General features: G+C 35.8%; 1 protein-coding gene, 1 long non-coding RNA gene and 3 other non-coding genes across 6 annotated transcripts; all 5 read right to left on the bottom strand.

Moving 5' to 3' along the window:
* Positions 1 to 5,357: 5,357 nt before the first annotated feature.
* rnf175 (ring finger protein 175) lies at positions 5,358 to 15,636 on the bottom strand. Its single transcript, XM_030162393.1, has 9 exons — positions 15,507 to 15,636; positions 15,117 to 15,154; positions 14,816 to 14,957; positions 12,267 to 12,421; positions 11,092 to 11,199; positions 9,730 to 9,850; positions 8,242 to 8,375; positions 7,224 to 7,325; positions 5,358 to 6,020 (listed from the first exon to the last, which is right to left on the bottom strand). Exons 1-9 carry the CDS (start codon positions 15,525 to 15,527, stop codon positions 5,900 to 5,902), a joined length of 942 nt encoding a protein of 313 aa, XP_030018253.1. The 5' UTR covers positions 15,528 to 15,636; the 3' UTR covers positions 5,358 to 5,899.
* Positions 15,637 to 19,060: 3,424 nt separating this feature from the next.
* LOC115438653 (uncharacterized) lies at positions 19,061 to 22,012 on the bottom strand. Of its 2 annotated transcripts, XR_003938122.1 has the most exons (6): positions 21,930 to 22,012; positions 20,996 to 21,060; positions 20,711 to 20,787; positions 20,420 to 20,485; positions 19,354 to 19,408; positions 19,061 to 19,132 (listed from the first exon to the last, which is right to left on the bottom strand). It is a non-coding gene; the product is annotated as an uncharacterized LOC115438653 (long non-coding RNA). The 2 variants fall into 2 exon arrangements; XR_003938121.1 differs by having other exon boundaries at positions 19,061 to 19,408.
* Positions 19,207 to 19,299, bottom strand: LOC115439102 (small nucleolar RNA SNORD14). The gene has a single exon (XR_003938195.1). It is a non-coding gene; the product is annotated as a small nucleolar RNA SNORD14 (small nucleolar RNA).
* Positions 20,561 to 20,653, bottom strand: LOC115439101 (small nucleolar RNA SNORD14). Its single transcript, XR_003938194.1, has one exon. It is a non-coding gene; the product is annotated as a small nucleolar RNA SNORD14 (small nucleolar RNA).
* LOC115439103 (small nucleolar RNA SNORD14) lies at positions 20,853 to 20,945 on the bottom strand. Its single transcript, XR_003938196.1, has one exon. It is a non-coding gene; the product is annotated as a small nucleolar RNA SNORD14 (small nucleolar RNA).
* Positions 22,013 to 23,578: the final 1,566 nt, after the last annotated feature.

Here is a 23,578-nt window from a genome sequence, read left to right as displayed (position 1 = left end):
ATCAATGCTAAATGACAGGTTTCATCAACCCCGTGCTGCAGAGTTACAGGTCCTGATTGAATATGGAGAGCCCAGGGAATTCCCTGACTGACAAGTGCCCCGCCCCCAACTTGCAGTGAACGCTTACATGACAGGCTGTATGGTTGCTTGCTTCAAAATATTTTAATTATTAAAAGTTATAATGTGAAAGAATACAATAACTGTGCACTTATCACTACTGTTCACATGACTATATTCCTGCCTGTTCGTTTCTTCCACTTTGTACTAGTCACCACTGTGACAGATTCTGACAGATTACAATGCGCATGCGTAGATAAGATCTGGAACATGACCGTATAGGAAAGGGCCAACCGCAGCGGTGACGTCACGTGCATACCCTCTATAAGAAATTGCCAAAAACAACAGGCAGTGTGGTTAAAGCTCTTTACAAATGCCACAGAGACTTAATGTATTTAAAAATTAAAAACTTAAGATTAAAAACTACAAGTAACACACAACTGGAGAAACCCCCACCACAGACACACAACATTCACAGCATCTTTCTATCTCTCTTTATTATATATTTTATTGTTACTAATGCTAACAGTTAACAGCCTAATATCTGCCAGACCAACTTCAACCGGTTCCAACCAGTTTCAACTGGACGGGCACAAATGTATAGTGCGCTAGCTAGTAGCTAACAGCTAAGCTAACCCACATACTCTACCAACTGTAGAATATGTGGCTTACCCCACCGACTGTGATGGATAAACTGCTTTAAATACAGTGTTTAATAGAACATCAGATTATTCATTGATTTTTATTGGGTTGACTGAAATAACTAATAGATTTACTCACCAGACTTCAGTTGCCTTTCTCCTCAACCACACCCAGCCGCAGTCACCCCATATTCCTCCGCCCCTTTACTAGCTCTCTGTTCGCCGCTGGTGTTTCTTCTCTTATTTTAATTTTAACATGGAGTTAAATCCATCTTCCTGTGTAGTGTCTTGTTGAGGTTTTCAAAAATGTAAAAATCTACATTTTCAGGACCATTTGTGTCGCGCATTAACGCCTACAAAGCCGTTAGGACGCAGCCGCAGTGCAGTCAGACTCCTCCGCCAAGGCCAATAGTCTCCCTGCTCCTCAGTTTTATTCATGACAAATCACACATTAGAACCTGGGTTTAATCTGGGAACTGATGTCTGGAATGCACCGATTTGACTGGATGCAACTACTGTAAAACTAAATTAAACACACACACACACACACATATATACATTTATATATATATATATACATACATACATACCGACATATATATATATATATATATATATATATATATATATATATATATATATATATTTATATGTGTGTGTGTGTGTGTGTATAAACATAAAAGTATATTCATTGTGGACAGTGGACAAACCTGCATCTTGTGTAAAATAACAAAACCACCACTATTCTTATCATGAGGTGACTAAAGACCAATAAAAATAGAAATACTATGTTACATTTCTGCAGTTACATCTATTGTAATAGTAATTGTAATTTTACAATGAGTGTTTTAAGTATTACTGCCCTCTTGTGGCGCTGCTGTTCATCATTCAATAAAGAGCTGGGTGTTTTTGCACTGTTTTCCTTGTGTTTTTTTGTTTTTACTGTTTGCAGTGTCATAGTGATTTATCTATTTATTTATTACTTCCGCCAGGAGGTATTGTGATAGCTTTGCTTTGTGTGTTTGTTTGTTAGCAGGATAACTCAAAAAGTTATGGATGGATTTTCATGAAATTTTCAGGAAATGTTCGTACTAGCACAAGGAAGAAATGATTCAGTTTTGGTGCTGATCGGGGGGGGGGGGGGGGGGGGGGGGGGGGGGGGGGGGGGGGGGGGGGGCACAGATCTGTCTTGGAGGAGGTCTGCACTCTCTGAATGCTTTTCTTGTTTTTACTGTATTTTTTTTTACCGTGTAACTGCTTTTTGGAGTTCAACCAGGTGTCTAAAAGCAGCTGGATTGATTTAGAAAAACAGAGCCCAAAACATGAACTCCTGGGCCCAAATTCAAATCCTTGTTGTTGTTCAGTGTGTTCCAGTTCACAGTTCATGTTCAACATCCTAAATCTCTTACTGATGTACATTCTGAGTGCCTTATTTAGTCCAAACCTGTCAAACTTCAATTCCTCTCTTTCTCTTTTTGTTATTCCACCTGTTTTGACCCTAAAACACACAGTAAAACAAAACCACTGAAGGAAAGAAACACAAGCATGTTTCACTGAAATAATGTCTCAGGGATTAAAGGGTTAAACCTCTGAGACAGAAGTGAGTGCATGATCACAAAGGTCTGAACAAGTGACAAGTGTGGCTTCACTTAAGAGAAGTCGACAACTACTAGTGAAAGGTCAACACGTGCAAAACTAATGAGCTTTATGTCAGTTTGTTTAGATGATGAAGTGCTTGGTAATGGATGAGGATGTCAAAGGGCAGACAGTGTCATTCTCTAAAACAGATGAAAAAACACATGACGTATGAAGTACATGTGATCAGTCATGTACGCAGGCATTTCATTCATGTAACATCAATGGGGTGTCAAACATACGGCTCATGGGCCAAAACCTGCCCACCAAAGGGTCCAATCCTGTTAGATGAATCTGTGAAATGCAAAATTACTGAAGATATTAACAATCAAGGATGTCAAGTAGGTGAGTAAAATACCATCATAATAACCTAGAAATAATGACAACTCCAAATGTTTCTCTTTTTTAGTGTAAAAAAGGAAAATTACATGAAAATGTTTACATTTGCAAACTGTCCTCCCACAAAAAATGTGAATAACCTGAACAATTAAGAATGTGAAATGTCTTAGTTAGGGCTGTCAAAATTAATGCATTAACATGGATTAATCTGTCATCATGTTTAATATGATTAAAAATTTTAGCACAATTAACCCATCTGCAGCAGAATGACTCTGAATGTCTCTGCCAATGCATTTCGGGGAGTTTGTCTAAGTAGAGTTACTGTCGCACATGAACAAATGGGTGGTTGATCCGCTAGTGACAGACAGTAGAACCAACCCATAAAGATGGAAGACACTAAACAGTACATTAGCCCTCTGGATGGAAATATGAGGACAAAAAAAAACAAGACAGAACAGTTGGTTACAGTTGTTTAGTTGAAACTGTTGAAGGTGTTTAATAAACTTAAGTGCAGATGTATTTCCTTCTTTCTTGAGCCTGTTTGCTCATGCAAAATGAAACGAGATTGATATAGATTAAAAATGAATATTTAATCATGATTAATCAAAATTAATCCACAGCAACCCTGTGATTAATTGGATTAAAAATTTTAATTGTTTGACAGCACTAGTCTTAAAACAAGTGTAATTTGACCAATATTCTACCTGTTAAATGTTTTGTGTATTTGTAGATCCGCTCTGATCTGTAAGTTATAATGTACATGTGGAAATAATAAACTGAGGCAGTATATTGTTAAAATTATATTTATTTTTCTTCAGAAATATCAGGTTGTTCATGTTATTCACGTTTTTTAAAGGATAGTTTGTAGATGTAAACATCTTTATAATGTAATTTTACTTTTTTCACTCTAAAACAAAGAGAAAAATTTGGAGTTGACATTATTTATAGATTATGACGTTATTATTTTACTGGTCTGATCCACTTGAGGTCATATTAGGCTGAATGTGGATCCTGAACTAAAATGATTTCAATGTCCCTGATCTATGTGTAAGACGGACACCACTCAGATCAGTCTTTAGTCTAACAAACACAGAAACCAAAGGACGAGCATTTTCCTGAAGTTTTATAAATATCTAATAAATACAAATATCAGCAGCAATGTCACTCCACTTTGGCAAAACAAAGCTTTCCTTTCAGTCTTCTCTATGATCTTTAGCTCGGATTTTTAACAACTTACCCATATTTTACTCTCACAGATCGGCTGCAGCAACAACAGTGATGACACTTTTCCATATTTCGCCCCAAAAAAGACAAAGAATAAAAATTTAAAAAGCCTCTAAATGATACAATAACCTGATCAAATGACAAACTTTTGCCCCAAACAAGTAAAAACAAAGAACATACATTCCAAATTCAACTTTACCAGTACATGAAATGTAAACAGGTTACATGTAGCAACTATTTGGACAGAACTGTCCTTGTATAAATACTGTTGGTACCTGTATTGTAGGTTTACAGCCACCACTTCAAACACTTAAACCTAGAGATGTCCTGGATGAGTTGAATGGCCAAGTCTTGTTCAGTCTATAATTAACTAGTAATAAGTCTGATCTACAGCCAATATATGAATGAAACAAAGTGAGGGAAAAGATGTTTTCATTCTCTTAATAATGGCAGAATAACATGAATTTTGCAGAGTACGGCTAAGAAAACAAACATGTAAACCTGTCATAAATAGTCAAACAGCTGAAACTAAGAAGTGGTCTCATAAAAACCACTCGTGTTACCTAAACAGTACGTTTGATTTCTGTGTTATTTTATAGAAACTCTTCCATTTTCTAGTGTTGGGGCTGCAGGTTGTAACATCATCTGCTCAAACAGTCACATATCAGTGAAGGCAGATGGGTGCTTCTATAAAACTGGGTTCATTTTAGTACCTGGCACTTTTCCAGCTTTTTAGACCCAATAATAAAAGAAAAATGTAGACATATTTCCCCCCCAGGATGGACCTAATGATGACCTCAGATAAATGCAAAAAAATTATACTCTTGCTCTGAGCCATCCCAAAATTAATGAATTTTTAATCAAATATTGGGGCCAAAAATAGGGCCCAAATATGGACATGAAAGGCTACCTAGGTGTCAGTGCATTTTATTTTGAAAATATGGCTGTAAAAGGTCTTATATAGACTATAAATAAAGACAGTGTTTTAAATGTGTCAATCCTAGTGGTTTTTCTAATCCACACACGTGGGTTTTTCATGAATCTCAGTCTTATTCCAGGTTTGGTGTGGAACCCATTGTGTGCACTTATGTTACATGCAGAACCTGCCCAGTTAAACGCATTGAAATCGCAAATGATGTTGCAACAGCAGTCATTTTTGTGAAACACTCTTCCTTGGATAATTAGTTCAATTCCCAAAATGTACCTGTGAGAGAATAAAGAGATATTAAACAAAAATAGTAGTGCATAATTTTTGTGTCCTTCTTACCGTGTTACATACAGATTTTTGTATTATATATGATGTAAAATAATATAAAAATGTGTTTTATCTGAAAAATAGTTTCTCTTTTATCTCAGTAAGTATTCATTTTTCAAACAGATCCAAAGTGCTTCCAAACTTGCTTCATAACATTAGTCTACATCTGTTTTGAATTTCTAGCCCCCATGTCCTGTTTTTAGGGACCAGTTTCATAGAAGGACCCAGATATGTTTTTTTTTTTTATCTGCATGTACCTAATGTCAATGCACTGAAGTAGAGCCGGATCAGCTCAGGACATCCCCGGTTTAAAACACAAATATAAGACAGTGGTGACATCAGAACCAGCAGAGAGGAGTGTGAAAATTAAACCACATAAAACACTTTAGTGAGATGGTAAACTATGCAGTAACTAAAAAAAAGTAACATGTATTTAGTGATGTAAGCAATTTTCCTTTCCTCCTTAAATCTTTGTAAAATACCTGTCAAATACTGATCTGTGCTTAGACACTTGTTGACGGTGGCAGCAGTGGTGGGATCACAGAGTCCTCCAGACCACATGAGACGGCTCTGCAGAAACTGTGCAAGCAAGTGAGCATTCAGCCGACTGCAGTTGAGAAAACAAAAAGAGTTGACGAAACAGGAGTTCAGCCGCCCACTTAACCTCCCATCGGCGCTCAGAGTGACAGTTTGTCGCTAAATGTCTGGTGCAACTCCAGATGTGCTCACAGCGGCGTTCCACAAGGCTCTATTCAAGGCCCAGGGTGAAGTTAATCCCATGTACGATGCCAATGATGATGGGTTGCCAGGCGACCAGGTATCGTAGCCAGTCGAGCAGCTGCCCATAAAGGACGTGTGTCTTCTCCCAGCTGACGGAAGGAATTGAGGAAAACAGGATTTACATGACAAAGATGGTTAGTTTTCTGTACTATGAAACATGACATCTGGAGTCTAGATCAGTGTGGTGGAACTGTGGTGTCTGCAGTTATGGACAAAAGTATGTGGACACGTTGAATTTCGAGTGTTTCTTTTCTAACAGGGGTCTGGGATACAAAACAATAATGACTAATGAAATAATATAGTTCTATATTGGGATAAATAACATTGCATTGGTTAGCTTGGTTTAAATTGTTATCTTTGCTTCTAAAATGCCTCAGAGATGGTTTTACTTAATTTCTCTCAACATTACATTGATTTTGTTTGTTTTTTAATCCAAGATTATGATTTTAAATGTTCTTCCCCTAAATTTCTAAATCTATATGTTTCATGCTCTGACTGTAAATAATAATTCTCTACCACAACAAACTGTCTACTTTCTTCACATCTCACTGAGGAAGAAAAATCTACCATTAAACTTGAAGGAAATATTGATGTTTATAAACTACATGGACATAAATATTGGGACACGTCATGTCTACAGCTGTAAGATGTCCTGTTCATGGTGATTTGAGATAAAAACATCAATATTTCCTCGATAACAATGTAAACAGACACATACTTTTGTCCATATAGTGTAGTTTCCTGTTGAAACCAAATACCATTCACTAATCAACATAAAGAAATATCTACCATTAAACTTTAAGAAAATATTGATGTTTTTATCTCAAATCAGCATGAACAGAACATCTTACAGCCGTAGACAGGATGTATCCCAATATTTATGTCCATATAGTTAATAAACATCAATATTTGTCGTTTTTGTTTTGTAGCCCAGCCCCGTTAGAAAAGACTTTTGTCCATAGAGTGGATTTTACACAAATACTGGAGCAAGAAAAGATTTGAGGTTGCATTTTGGACAAAAGGCTAAACATTAGCTTACTGACACTGGAAAAAATAACAACAAACATTTATGAAACAGTCATTTGATGGTCTTGTTTGTGTAACTTAATAGCAACACTAGTCAACCTATGTCTCCTTTAAAAACAAATGAACGAATAAATAAATACTGGTTAAAGAGTGGTTTTGTTTTGCCTTGGTTGACATATTCTACATGTGTTCAGTATGTATGAATGAAACAAAAATCTAACAATAAATAATTCATGTAACAAACCACACAGATGAAACAAGGATACGGGTTGTTCATCATTCTCTTCAGGTCAACTTTCTCATTGCAGTATGGACACGTCTGCTTCTTACCCACGATGCACCAGCCGCGGATGCAGAACTCATGGAATCTGAAGGAACACAGCAAGTTAAGGAAACACCTGAAAACACTTCAAATACATAACACTGGTTTGTGTCCCACAGACGACCTCAGAATTTATTTATTTATTTATTTTTCCACCAAGTCTGACTTTTTTGACACCAATTCGCAATAGAATTAATAGAGTTTTTGTTACGTTCGGACCATGAAGAGTTCAAAACCTCACTTAATGTCTATTTTTTTTTTTTTTTGCATTGTTTTCATTTTGTTTATGTCATTTGCACACTTCTGTAAACATTCTCCTTAGTACTACCACAGTCGCAGAAAAAATGATTAGACCACCCTTGTTTTCTTCAATTTCTTGTTAATTTTAATGCCTGGTACAATTACAGGTACATTTGTTTGGACAAATATAATGATAACAACAAAAATAGCTCATGTTCACTGCTGCCTTTGACTAAAAGGCTTTTTACTTTTTTAATTTTATATTCACCTTGCATTATCTTGTTGCTGAAATGTGCTATACAAATAAACTTGCCTTGCCACAGTAGTTTAACTTCAGAGCTGACATCTATCCATTTTCCATGGTTTTCTTGACAATAACCAAAATCGCTTAAGTTCTTATGTCAATAGCTATGGCATTGTACTGACAAAAACAGTGCTTTTAGGCATTCCATGTTTTTGTTTCTGTTTTAGTCACATGATACGCTGTTAAATTAAACTACTATGAGCTATTTTTGTTGTTATCATTATATTTGTCCAAACAAATGGACCTTTAGTTGTATCAGGTTTTAAAATGAACAACAAATTGAAGAAAATAAGGGGTGGTCTAATTATTTTTCTGCGACTGTAGTGTATTTTGTAGATGGTCCCAACCAGAGTTTAAAAATCAACCCTCCTTCAGCTGTGACCTCTGACCCCTCTGAGGGATCCGAATATGAGGATACATGTGTCCACAGGAGAGCTGGTAGGTGTCCTCTATGAAGCCTTCCTCCTCCACGTCCACCAGGATCCTCTGACCGCACACGGCGCAGATGTCGTTGGTTAGACTCCTGCTGGGCATCCCGCCTTTATTATAGTACTGGAAACACACAAACACACTGATGGTGAAGCTCCGCCCACATTCCAAATCATAGAAGCACTGTGAACTTTGTCAGTCAGAAACTCAGTTCAAAATGTTGTTTGAAGGTCTATAGGGCTGATACTCAGTTTGACTACTGATAACCAGGTTCATTTATATGTAACTAAGACAGTGGTGGGTTTCAGGGAAGTTTCAGTACATTATTATGATGCTACATACACACTGTAAAATGCAGAAATCCACAAAAACTCTGACCTTGTTTTAAAGTGGTATGAACTATGCTTCTCATATTTACTATTCGATGGTGGGCTGCCTGTTAAGTCTTTTTGTTATAAATAGGAAAGCAGCACCCTCTGGTGGACAGATGAGCTCAAAACCATCAAAGCTGAGGAATAAAATCAGAATAATGACTGAGTGGTTAATTTGGGAGTTTTTTAAGTCAGGTTTTGAGTAAAGAAAATATGAGTAAAGGAAGCACAATGGGTACAAAACAGAGCTGGACTGATTCATCGGTTCTTTGCTTTGAATAAACACTATATGGACAAAAGTATGTGGACATGTTGAATTCAGGTGTTTCTTTTCTAACAGGGGTCTGGGATACAACACAATAATGACTAATGTCATAATATAGTTTTATATTGAGATAAATGTCATTGCATCAGTTAGTTTGGATTAAATTGTTGTCTTTGCTTCCAAAATGCCTCAGAGATGGTTTTTACTTCATTTCTCTCAACACTGATTTTGTTTGGTTTTTTTTATCCATGATTATGGTTTTAAATGTTCTACCTCTAAATATCTAAAAAATTGTTTGTGCTCTGACTGTAAAATAATAACTTTCTACAACAACTAACCATCTACTTTCTTCACATCTCACTGAGAAAGAAAAATCTCCTATTAAACTTTAAAGAAATATTGATGTTTTTATCTCAAATAATCATGAACAGGACATCTTACAGCTGTAGACATGATGTGTCACAATATTTATGTCCATGGATTTTATAAACATTAATATTTCCTTTACCAGCTCTGAGGCCTTTTGGAAGCAAAGATAACAATTTAAACCAAACAAACCAATGTAATGATATTTATCCCAATATAAAACTATATTATGACATTAGTCATTATTGTTTTGTATCCCAGACCCCTGTTAGAAAAAAAACAGCTGAATTTAATGTGTCAACATACTTTTGTCCATATATTTAAGTTAGACGCAGAGGTACTACAGTTTTGAAATGCTCCGTTTTCATTGTGGTTTGGTTTTTTCGTACGGTTTTGTTAAAAGCTACTATTCTTTTTTGTTTCATTGAGATGAAAGGTCTCAGCAGAACACAGGAACAAATAAAAAACATTTTACCCCAATTGTGGAGGCCATGTAGTCGGAGCAAATCTCTGCAAAGTCTCTGCCCATGACGCCGTAGTAAAGACCATAGAACAGCATGATGACGCCTACATCCATGGAGTCCTCCGCCTTAATCCTGAACACAGGACAGACACACATTTGAGCTCAGAAGTTTGTTTGTTTTCCTCCTGGTCCAGCTACAAATGTACTATCGATATTTACTTTTCATTATATGTCATATTTGTAACATGGGACAAACCTGCATTTAGAAACTTTTTCTCCAAACACCCTAAACTAATTCTCGGTCAGGTTCCACATTCAGCCCAATAAGATCTCAAACAGGCCAGACTGGTAAAATAATAACATACTAACCTATGAATAATGTCAACTCCAAATTTGTCTCTATGTTTTTGAGTGGGAAAAAGTAAAATTACATTCTAGAAATGTTTACATCTACAAACTATCCTTTAAAAAAAGTGACATTTCAAGAAAAATAAGTGTAATTTCAAAAATATTCTGCCTCAGTTTATCATTTACACATGTACATTTTAACCTTTAGATCACAGCGGAGCTACTAATACACAAAACATTTAGTAACAGGCATCTGGAACTGAAAAATATAGCATTTAACTTCATGATGAATACAACTTGTTCAGACTCAGTGACACACTTGCCAGTCAATAGTCACTTTTCTATTGACCCTCAAATTGTGTAAATATTACTTGCACATAAAAATTTGCCTAATGGAAATCAGGTGTACCGCAAATGGTATATCACGCAAAACTGCAATGGAAAGACCTTTTTCCAACACTAGAGTCATGTGAATAAAAAAACAAATAAACCTAAAATAGATGTTGACGGACGTTACAACATGAGATGAAGAAGAGTTTTAAAAGAAACATGGCATGGTGTGTGTGGACACACCAGGAAGCCCAATCATTTTTGAGTTTAGTACGAGATAGAGGGGTAATATATAATAATAATGAATATATCTGTAAATCAACACAATATTTACGTTTGTCGCCATGTTTATGGAATGACTTCTTGTGTCATCTCACAATAACAAATAAACAAATCATCGCATTTGTGATTTAATGGAAAAACCGAAATTACACACTTTTGTTTTTACGGCATTTAGTAAATATCGGTAAAGTTTTGCACAGATGTCTGATGGAAAAGCTACTAATGTTTCCTGTGTTATTTTTGGACTTTTCAAATTCATCCTGTGGACCAGACTGAACCCTTAGGAGGGCCGGTTTTTGTTTGTCACCCCTGCCCTAAACATTGGAGCTGAACAGTAAACTGAACAAAAAAGGACAATCGTTGTAAAGAAAGACTAGCAGCAGCCCAGATATTGGACTGTGGGTGGAGTTTTACCTAAAGAAGACATTAAAGCCGAACATGGTGAACATGATGGCCAGGTATCCCAGGACGCCCACCGCATAACTCAGCTTATAGATCAACAGGAACCACTTATAGACCATCCTGAGGAAACACACAAATAGATTATCAACACCATCAATCACACTGTAACATTATTTTACTGATAATTTACTACATTATTTACATACGTTACACATTCAAGAGCATTTTCTTGCTTTGTTTTCATTTGTTTTCCATCAGTTCTGTTGTCTTGTTGTCTTAGCATTTGTGTATTTGGTAGAATTTTAAACATTTTACTTGAAAATCAACACACAATAAACAGGTGTAAATATGTGCATGATGTTCATTTTGGCTTTAAAAGATTTATGGAAACAGATCAGACATGATGAGGAATGACAGTAAAAGTCTGTGCTATAAGACACTGGGTTTTACTCTAAACTCACTGTATTATTGTTTCTGTTCACGAAAATAAAATGGATTTCACTTCAAGTTTCACGATAAATGATAATATTGGCACAAAAGCAGCATAAAAATTTAAACAAGATGAAAGCAATGTAAACACACAAGACAAAAATGATGCAAAACTAGCAACAGGATGAAAAAAATGCCAAAAATGACACCAGTGTCGTGAGGTGAAAACAAACATAAGTGAAGAAGAAGATGAAAACACATGTATTATAACAGGATCATGAACATTTTCTATTTATCACCATGTCCTACCTATTTGTTTGATAATTAACCTGTAGATCCATAAGTGGATCAAAAATGACCCAGTGAGGTTGTTTTATTTCAGTATCTTTGTAATGAAAATAGTTATTTCATATTCCAGGTATTCCTCAAAAACATGTTATTGACATCATTACATACTATATATACTTTGCTTTTCAGATTTTCATTAAAAAAAAAAAAAAAACATTTTAAAATTGTTAAAAACACAAAAAATAGATTAAAAAAATTATTTCAAACATGAAGTCCTTCTTTTGTGGACCAATATATAATACAAATGATTATTTTTAACATGTTAAAATGACAAAAGTCATTAAAAACACATTGATTTTAACACAGGTCATTTTGACCCATTTTTAGAAGAGTGGAGGGTCCAGACCCTCGTGCATCTAAGGGTTAATCATCCACTGACACTCAGCCCTGAGAGCCATCGCCATGGTTACCTGGGCGTTCTGCAGGACAGCGGTTTGCGTGTAGCTCGGAAGATGACGTAACTAGTGACGACGGAAAACATGCCCCACATGGACAGAAACCTCCACCAGTAGAGTTTAATGGTGAAGTACAGAGGGACCACCCACATCTGGACCAGAGTGACCAGCTGAGGAGACACAGATGAGGCAGTTTTTAACTGTCCAGGAAGGATCGTTCAAGGATTCATTTACATAAAGCTACATCTGACAAAACATATCTGTGTCCAGTGATGAAATACTCAGAACATTCTTTGAATTAAGCCATTGTCATAAAGTCACCCTTTAAGTTCAGATTAGATTCTAATAAAGACACACAAAATTTTAACTGTCTTTGCCCTTAAGAGAATAGCACTGACACAATGAATGACTGTGTGTTAATAAACCCTACAAATTCATTTGAGCACGGTTCAAGCTTGTGATTTACTACCGGCAATTAGCAGAATTTGATGAGAGCTCTCCCCTTCATATCAAATAGTTCTGGAACAAAAATTAGCAGCATGGTAAATAACCATCTGCAAATACATTTAGTTATCAGCATTGTGACCCATGTGAATGGGTCACAAGCCGGCCTGTGTTTTCACACTTGTTTGAGCAGGGGTGTCAAACATACAGACTGTGGGCCAAAAGCGGCCCACCAAAGGGTCCAGTCCGGCCCAGTGGGATGAATTTGTCCATTGCAAAATTGACAGTGATGATATTAACAATAAATGATGTTCAAATCATGTTAGATCAGGGGCCACATACAGGCTAATTAAATTTGAAATACTATCATTATAGCCTATAAATAGTGACAACTCCAAATATTTCTCTTTGTTTTAGTGCAAAAAAAGTCAAATTACATGAAAATGTCTACATTTACAAACTATCTTTTCACAAAAAATGTGAATAACCTAAACAAATATGAACAACCTGAAATGTCTCAACAGACATTGTACCAATATTCTGCCTGTTATTAAATGTTTTGTGTATTTGTAGATCCACTGTGATCTGTAAGTTGTAATGCACATGAGTAAATGATCAACTGAGACAGAATGTTGTCAAATTGCACTGTTTTTTTTCTTTAGAAGTTTCAAGTTGTTCATGTTATTCACATTTTTTAAGGATACTTTAAAGATGTCATCATCATGGAATTTTACTTTTGACTTTTTCACAGTTATTATTTTACTGGTCCGGTCCAGTTTAGATCATATCGGGCTGAATGTGGCCACTGAATAAGGGTGTAAGGAAATATCAGTTCTGCATATATATCGTGATATTTAATTTAACAATACTGTATCAATATTAAAAAGTACTGTATCAATATTTTTAAGTATTTATACAAATGCAGATATTGTGGAGTTCATTTTTGTTTTTCTTTTTTGTTTATATTTTATTTATTATCATTTGACACTCTTTTATTAAATAATGTTAGTTCCTTTGTTGGAATTGCACAAAAATGTTATGTTAGATATGAAGTAATAGATTATGGACATTTGAGCAGGATCTTAAACTGTAATGTCTGTAAAATATGATTTAAGTTTTAACACAGGAAAGTTTTGTGATAACATTAAATCCTGTTCTTATTAAATAAAAATGTGTTTAGTCTTTGTGCATATTTCTGGTGTAATTAAATTTTTCCAGGAAATAATCTTTTTAAAAAAGAAACCAAACCAATTTTTAAAAACTGCCTTTTTAACAGTATCATGATTAGGGGTGTGTATTGGCAAGAATCAGCCAATACGATACAAATCACAATACTAGGATCACAATGCGATATATCACAATATATCATGATACTGTTAAAAAGGCAATTTTTTATTTGTTTCTTTTTGAAATGATTATTTTCTGGAATAATTGAATAAAACCAGAAATATGGACAAATACTAAACCCATTTTTATTTGATCACAACAGGATCTAATGCTATATCACAAAATGTTCCTGTGTTCAAACTTAAATTCTGTTTTACAGACATTACCGTTTAAGATCCTGTTCAAATGTTCATATTCTATAGGTTCAGAACTAACATCAGAACATTATTTTTGTCCCAACAAAGGACTTACCATCTGCCTCTCAGACAGTAAAAAGTGCTTTTAGGATGAATCAGATAACCATTATTTAATAAAACAGCGTTAAACAATAATAAGATATAAACAGAAAAGAAAAACAAAAAACAAAAATGAACCTCCACCATATCTGTATTTGAATAAATACCTAAAAATATCAATACAGTAAATTTTAATATCGGTGCAGTATTGTGAAATGAAATATCATGATATATTGCAGAGCCGATATTTTCTAACACCCCTAATCATGATGTATCGTATTGTGATCTCAGTATTGTGATTTGCCAGATTCTTGCCAATACACACCCCTACCACTGGACTAAAATGAGTTTGCCAGCCCAGTAGTAGAGCAGGTATGGATTTCAATAGATTCAGCAGGATGACAGACCGACACACAGACCGACACACAGACAGACAGACAGACAGGAGCTGTAGGAGTGGACTGTTAGTCTTCATCCATACTCCTCAGATAAACTTACATTGTAGGAGCGGTGGTGCCTCTGTTTCCACTGCACCAGGACTATCTGAGCCACCACCAGCGTGGCGATGAGGATCAGCACCATCTCTGCATGCATGGCCTCATGACCCCTGTGCTTCACATGCAGGCGCTCATGCTGCACCCTGCAAACAGGACCAGAAACAGGCTGAATTCAGGTGGAAGGTGCAGAAAACACACAGGGAGTCAAGGGGTCAGAGGTCAGATGGATGCCCAAGAGTGAATCAAAGACTGTCAGTGTTGTATCTGGAGCTGTTTGGTGGTGAATAAACAGTCGTACTCACTTCCAGTTTTCTCTGTGTGTCATCTTCAGCAGGTCGTCCTGGGATTGAAGCACAGACAGAAATAGCAGCTGGGACGTTTGGACCGTCTCACAGGACACATTTATGTAGGTTAAAACACTCATTCTCTGCTAAATGACGAGTAACACTGGGTCACGTTGATAACATAACATTAGACATCTGTTTTCATAGACATTACAGTGAATTATCGGAGGCTCCAGTGTTTCCACGTCCACAGCAGCTGCAGTCCTCAGGCTGAACATCCCCCTCCAGATGCTAGTTAGCCGGCTAAATTAGCTCCACATAACCGCCGCTGTGGCATATTCACACCAAATAATGTCTGGTTCCGTTTCTAATGTGTGAACCACTGCTTTAATATTCAGTCTGACTTACCTGCGGGTGTACACCTGCCATGGCGAGCTTTTTTTAGTCCGTTAGTGGTGCGGGCTAGCCGGCTACCTGCTCGGTTAGCCCTGCTCTGACAGCTGCTCCGAGCGGGAGGCGGAGGTATGGAAGCCCACCACGGACAAAAGTCCCAAACCGTTTCATTCAGGCAATTTAAATCATCTTTTTTTTTTTTTTTTTTTTTTTTTTTTTAATTTTTAAGAAATATTTTAACCCTTTAAATCCTAGCTTTGGAGAAAAATAAGAGAATGAGTTATTTTAAATATACTAAATGCAAAATATGTTTCTATTTTGCACTATATAAAAAACTCTATTTGCACCACAATAATATATACATAAACATATATTTTTACAGACCATATTCCTGTACATACCCACTCACTCTATAAAAACTTCAATTTCAACTTTCTGTACATATTACAATGTAAAACCCACTGTAAATAATGCTGCGTTCCAGGCCATTTTTAGAGCCTGTACGTCATGACTTCAAACCACGACTCATAACTTTATAGTGTTCCAGGCAAGTCACACCAAAGTACCTGAGCGCAAGGAAGTGTGGTAGCTAGATGTAAACAAACCAGCATGGCAGACCGTACGTTACGTTCATTTACAATCATTTCTATCGCCAAAGGTGCTCCTTGGTTATTTGAGGGAAACAGAGGAATAAAAACTGTGCCTAAGGCAAGAGAAGGTGTTTAAATTCATTCTTGCACTCAATGGACTGAAAACTAGCTAACACTAGAGTAGCTGCTGATTATGCAGAACATTTGCAGATAAATAACGTTAGAGCAATACCTTGTTTTAATAAACAATTTGCATAAACACCGCATCCACGGGGACTGCCATTGCTACATGACGTCAGAACTCGTAACTGGGAGAACATCGACCTAGTACGAGTTCACAGGTGGGAAGTCACAGGTTTGACTGACATCCCAATGCATTTTCACTAGTAGAAGGTTAGAAAAACATGAGTAACAGGTTGCCTGGAACGCAGCATAACATATACATAAACATATATTTTTAATATCCAGTGGTGTAGTCCAGGGAATATGGGGGTATATGGAGTATACCCACTTATTTTTCAGTCATCATTGGGTATACCCACTTCTAAATCCCCCCTGAAGCCCACCATTCAGTATAGTATAGTAGTATCTGAGCCAAATTACCCATTTCTTCCCCTGGGATGGTGATGCCATGACCCGCCCTACTCTGCCTCTAATTGGCTAGTACTCGCTGCTGTCACTGATTAGATTGGTTAACTTTAGACATGAGGACTGATGAGCCAATCAGAGGCACAGTAGGGTGGGTCATTCTGAGGAAAATATTGCTAACTTGTGCTGGCCACCTCTGGAATTTGATTGGACACCTCAGGTGGCAGTGCCACCCCAGCTGATTGACAGGCCACTGCACGTCTCGTTGAAAGATTATTGGAAATATGAACGAGAAAGGCAGAATAAATGTCTTTCCAATGAGTGACACATATCGAGAGAACCTACTTTCATGGAATACATCTGAGGTAAGTTTTAAGGCGGTTTCAAAATGAGGCGCTGTTTTAAACTACTGGTCATATGACTGCACATTTAGAGGAGAAGAGATGGTGTCACCAATAGTTCAACTATGCAAGTAGACTAACGTTATGAAAGGCTAATGTTATGAAAGGCTAACGTTATGAAAGGCTAATGTTATGAAAGGTTAACATTACAAAAAGGCTAATGTTATGAAAGGCTAACGTTATGAAAGGCTAATGTTATGAAACACTAGTGTTATGAAAGGTTAATGTATCCTACGTTTGCCTCCTGTTGAATCCATTTCCATTCCTGCAGCTGCTTGTGTGTCCAGTAAAACCTACAAACTGCTCCTGATTAAGTCATGATAATTTTATAATAGTGAACAAATACTACTGATGGATTTTTGGGTAAATAAATAGAGTAGTCTTACATGTCAATGTTTCTATAATGCCGTTTTTCTAGACTACTTAAAAAAACACTAGAAGCACTCAGAGAGCGCAGACCTCTCCGCCAAGGGCGATCACTGCCCCCCCGCCCCCCCACCAAAATTGAATCATTTGTTTTTATTACTGCTTTGCACAGTCTTGGCATTCTCTCAATAAACTTCATGAGGTAGTCAGCTGAGATGTTTTCCAAAAGCCTTGAAGGAGTTCCCAGTGACGCTGAGCTCTTGTTGGCATCTGCGGTCCATGTCATGCCATTTAAATGAGAAGGTGAGTCCAAAAAGCTGCTATGATACAAAAAATGTTTACAAAGTCCATACAGATAGATAACTATTTATAATCAGACCTGGTCATTCAGGTAGTCAGATGACCTCATTTTATGTAATGCTACTAAACCTCCACCTGACCAACTGAAGCAACCCCAGATCTAAACACTACCCCCACAGGCTTACGCTGTAGGCACAAGGCATGATGGGTAATTATTTCATCCACCTGTTTTCACCCTGAAGTGTCCATTGCTCTGGACTCATGTAGATAATTGGTGTAAAATACAACTATTCATCCTTTCATGGTCATCAGATATAACCCATGTGGATATTCAGAGGCTCCAGTTACCATGGAAACACTTCTATAACATCGATTCACCAGTGAAACCCATGGAGTTGGATCAATGACAGTGGATGGAGATTGTTTTCGGGTTTAGTTTGTGTTTTGCCAAGTTACACTTTCTTCAGTTTTGCAAAATACAGACATTAATATAAATCCCTTACAAAAGGCTATTAGTGGAGAAAGTTTCATTTAAAAAAAAAAAAAAAAAAAAAAAAAAAAAAAAATCACTACAAATGTAGTTCTAAGTCTCTTAAAAAAAACAAAAAACAAAACGTGTTTTATCTGAAAAATTAAAACTCTTGCAGTAATTATCAAATTGAAGGATCTGAACTTTTGGATTAGTTTTTGGAGACTTGTTTTGCCAATAAATATCCACAATTTTCACTGCTGCAGTGCCTACATTTGTGATAAACTTGTAACAATCCACTACGATTCGATAACTTCAAACATATGGCTTTATGTGCCTTATATTTTAACTTTACATTCATTTATTTACATAATGAGTTTTACCAGAAAAAAAAAAAAAAAGTCTTCACAGCAGGTTTAGGCGTAGGGCAAGTTTAAGGACAAGTTCTTTGCACTTTCACCAAAAAAAAAACAAAAAAAAAAAAACAATCTATCCATCTCACAGATCCTATTGAGTAAAACTCATCTCTTCAGAATACATAAAAGAAGTAGCACTAAAATCTGATAAATATGAGGTATGTGTCATTTTCCAGTAGACTGCAGACCTTAACTAATCAGATTTCTGGGAATAGGAGTGACATTAGCAATGAAAAACTGAGTTCAAAATGCACAAAGAAAAGTGTAATTAAGCTTCAACATCCATCACAATATTATTATTATCATCATCATTATTATTATTATTATTATTATTATTATTATTATTATTATTATTATTATTATTATTATTATTATTATTATTATTGGCAAAAAGAAAAGTTCATGATATAAAACAAAACCCAAGACACAGAAACATCTATATTTCAAATCTTTTAATACTTGATAAACTGAAGAGAAATCCAACTGAAGAAACTCCATGTTCAAGGCACAACTGCAGAACAAAAAAAACCCCAAAAATTAGTTTACATTAGTTCAGACTGTTGGGTCAGAACTATAACAAAGAATTCGCTCAGACATCCAAGGAAGGTTTGGACCATCTTTGGTCTTTTGACCTCTGGTGGAAACTACGAATGGCAGGAAAAAGCATCATCACAGCGAAGTGTAGTTTAGTATAACTCAAAAAATGAGAGTAAAGCAAATGATCTGTCATACCAGTTAATGCCTCCTCCTCCCTTTTGACTTCTGGACAGAAAGCAGGAACATTTACCTAAAAAATTAAATAAAACTAGTCAATGAACATGAAGGAAAGATTTTAGTCTTGAGTCATTTATTTTATTTTGCTCAGACATGCAAGGAAGGTTTGGACCATCTTTGGTCTTCCGACCTCTGGTGGAAACTACGAATGGCAGGAAAAAGCGTCATCACAGCGAACCCATGAAAACGGATGAACACAACGGCATCTATTTAACAGCTGTTTTAATGTCTGCGAACAGGAGCCTTAGGCTGACACGAGTCAAAACACCAATACTATACTCTATAGTTTTTACCCCTCAGCCAATTGTAATCGTTTTGTCATCTGTCTGTCCATTCAACATAATCACATTATCTGAATAACGCACTGAGATATCTACACCAAATGTATACTGTGGATGCATCTTGGCATGGAGCAGAAGCCTGTTGAAAATCTGTGACTGACCTACTTTTTCAAGGTCCAGTGGCCTTGTGCACTTAGAATATCTGAGTACTTTTAAATAGAAAAACGTATGTAATAAGTTTTACAATCTAATCTACATTATAAGGCAGTAACTTTCAACAGACTCTTACACTATATTTGGCCGAGGGGGATTAAAAGTGCACAGCACGTTATGTTTAATTACACAATTATTTCTGAATTTTCAAATCTCATTTGACCAACACACCAGATTAAAGTAAAAGGGATACTCGTACTGATGAAAAGCATAATGCAGATTCATGGATTTTCATAATATAAATACAAATATTCAGATTCTAGAATGAACTAGGACAAGTCACTCAACAACGTACACCCCCCCCCCCCAAAAAAAAAAAAAAAAAACGAAGAAATAGTGGGGGTGGGAGGGTGGCAGGAGGGTCGTGACAACATAAAGGGGTATTGGCTCAAAAAAGGTTGCTCAACACCGATCTACATGTAAATTTTTCTAACAACATTAGTATGCATGATGTTACTGACAGCTGTGTTGAAGTGGAGTCTGAACACCGGCTGCATGTATATTATATGTGCTCATTTAAGGACACATACCTGCTTCAGTAGCACTGATGCTAACAGTTCAACAGATGCAACAGCTCTGCCATGGAAACCATCCACCTGAAAGCAAAATGGAGGTGGTGTTAGTTTGAAGAAAAATTTGGGGATTTTAATGTTTGTTCTTTTCAGATCAAATCGCTCAGACATCCAAGGAAGGTTTGGACCATCTTTGGTCTTCAGACCTCTGGTGGAAACTACGAATGGCAGGAAAAAGCATCATCACAGCGATAAAAGGATGCGACACTCGACCATTAAGTGAAGACACCGAAGGAACCAAAGGCTCACCTGTGGGTGGATGAAGGACAGTCCACATCAAGGACACCTGGACCACATCTGGTTCATCATCCTGGATCAATGTGACCCTGTTGGGACATGTAACAGGTCACACACAAACTTCAACTGTGTAAATGATCACTGCAGCTGAAACACGCTCAGACATCCAAGGAAGGTTTGGACCATCTTTGGTCTTTCGACCTCTGGTGGAAACTACGAATGGCAGGAAAAAGCATCATCACAGCGCAGGGAACGGAAAAATGGAGCAGGTTGAACGGCAGAAAAATATTTTCTTACCGTGTTTGTACACTGAGTGGCTGACAGCTCCATCAGACAGACGCTCAGATGGTAAAACTGACAATCTGCAAATAAAAAAGAAAACATCAATGCTTTTATTTTTTGATCATCTAAACAATTCTAGTTTCTAAAACTTTCACTTGGCACAAAACATCAACCTCTTAACTTTAATGAAAGACATATTTTAATCATAACTGTTGGTATCAAGTTTTTTGTTTTTAGTTTTTAACTAACACTAATAACAAAATACCTATACTAAACTAATAAGGAAAGGTTAAAAAAAAACAAAAAAAAGCTGCATGTGATAATGCACAAAAAAAAAAAACAAAAAAACAAAAACAGAATCATGTGCCCATATTCACAGACCATGTTAACAGGGAGGTACTATTTTATAAGAAAACATCAATTTGTACAGAAAAACATTAAAATATTTATGTGGTTCAGCTTGAAACACAGATCACAACATTGTGAGGAACAGAAACTAACAATTAAAAAAGTCTGATGTTCAAGATACACCAGATATTTAAGTATGAGTTTTATCACTGATCATTAATGTTGTCAATACTTTTTTTTTATTAATAAAGTTGTTTAACGGTTGATTCCCATTCACCATGGGTTCAACTTTTCTGCAGGAAACTAATCAAACTAAAGTCCAACTGGGTTTGTTCCTTTATTCACAGTAATAGTCTGTAAAACTACTTTAAAACTCAAACACTGAAACTTTTCTTATGGTCCAAACTGAAGTTAAATGTGGAGGTTTTAAGGACACGTGACACCTGAACGTAACTCGGGTCTTAGCGGGTTTATCCGTCACCATCCGCTAAATTAACGAACTATCCGCAGACACTCAATACATATGATACTTCTTAAACATCTAAACTTTACATTTATTTGAGTAGTTGACGAATAAAGGTAGATTTAAGGCCGTACTTACCACCAACAGCACCGCAGAATAAGTTCTTACTATACGTCTGTCTCCGCTCTGCCGCTGCTTCTTGTCGTTCCTCTGTTTATATAGTCACTGGTGGGTCCGCGCGCGTCACCGCCACCTGCCGGACTGGAGACGAACTGCAGCAGATTTACAATAGGAATTATTTTATTTATTTTATTTTATTTGTTTGTACATCACAGACAGCAAGACAAAATGTAAAAAAAAAAAAAAAAAAGTAACACCATTGCACAGGAGAGCATAGGAGCCAAAAAAGGCTTATGTAAATACCTCCCCGGAAATAAACAATACACAGGAAAAAATAAAAAATAAAAATATGATATAACTGAAATAATAATCTAAAGTAAAAACAATAGAAATACAAATCAAATGATATACAGCCTTCCATTTTTTTTTTGTAAAATAGAGTCCTTTTCAGATGCTTTTTAACCCTTTCATGCACGAATTATGAGAGCCCTAATCAAGATTTTTTTTTTTCCTGAGTGTTTTTATTCTTCTTTAGGTATGAAAAAAACAATGCGACTGAAAATTTTCCTACAAAAATTAATAAAATAAAAAATTAAATTAAATTAAATTTAAAAATAGTGATGATAATAATAATAATAATAATAATAATAATAATAATAATAATAATAATAATAATAATAATAAAAATCTCATGAACCTGTTTTTCATGAAGGTGCAAAAATGTCCACTCAGCTGGACACCATGCATTTAATTTTTGAAGCAAAGAAACATAAAACTATAACTATTACGCTCAGGAGAGATCTACACAATGTTACCAATTCATGTCAGAAAACATATGTAATGTGTTAAAACTATATGAGCAAAAAAACAAAACAACAAAATCCATGAATATACAAGAGAAAAGCTGTAGAATAGCTGTCTGTGTAGTGACCAGTATGCATGAAAGGATTAAATAATGTTAAAGAAGATGTTAATTGAAGTTCAGGTCGTAGATTCTTCCAAAGATGTGGTCCACGATATTTTAGAGAATACTGACTGATAGAAGTTATAGAAGTTAGATTTTATTCAATTCACATTTTTAAAAGGGACAGCCAATCCATAAGTAACATACAATAAAAATATAACATCGGCTGACCATTTCAGTATGTAGCCTAAATATAACATTTTTTAATTTTAAAAATTTTGAGGACAGAGTCTATTTTTTATTCATATGTTATCCAACTTTTTTCTTGAGGAAGAAAAAAACTCCTTAGCCTCTTCTCAGTTTTTCCTTTTTCACCTCCTTAGCGTATTCAAAGAGTTTGTGTATTACCAAGAACCATTTGATTTCCAAGATGGTGGCATGGTGTTGGACAACATTTTTCAAGTTGTTTCCATTTAAACACCACTTAACCCTCAAAGATAATTATGATATATGTTTAAAAAGTTACTAAAGTTACTTTTTTCATATTTTTTTTCTGATTTGATATAATAATCTTTGAAATTTGTCTGAGGTTTTGTAAACATCTATATGATCAGTGAAGTAAATATAGGAAAATACCAAAATTTCACTGAAAAATAGAAAATGCAGAGGATAATATTATGGAAAAAAAAAAAAGGCAATAAATCACTTGGGAAAGACAAAAAAAAATCATTTGGAAGTTATGATAAAAAATTGCTTAGTCTTT

This window comes from Sphaeramia orbicularis, chromosome 18, assembly GCF_902148855.1.
Source record: "Sphaeramia orbicularis chromosome 18, fSphaOr1.1, whole genome shotgun sequence".
Classification (NCBI taxonomy): domain Eukaryota; kingdom Metazoa; phylum Chordata; class Actinopteri; order Kurtiformes; family Apogonidae; genus Sphaeramia; species Sphaeramia orbicularis.
The sequence above is the reverse complement of the archived record's forward strand: the minus strand, read 5'-3'. Positions and strand labels throughout refer to the sequence as shown.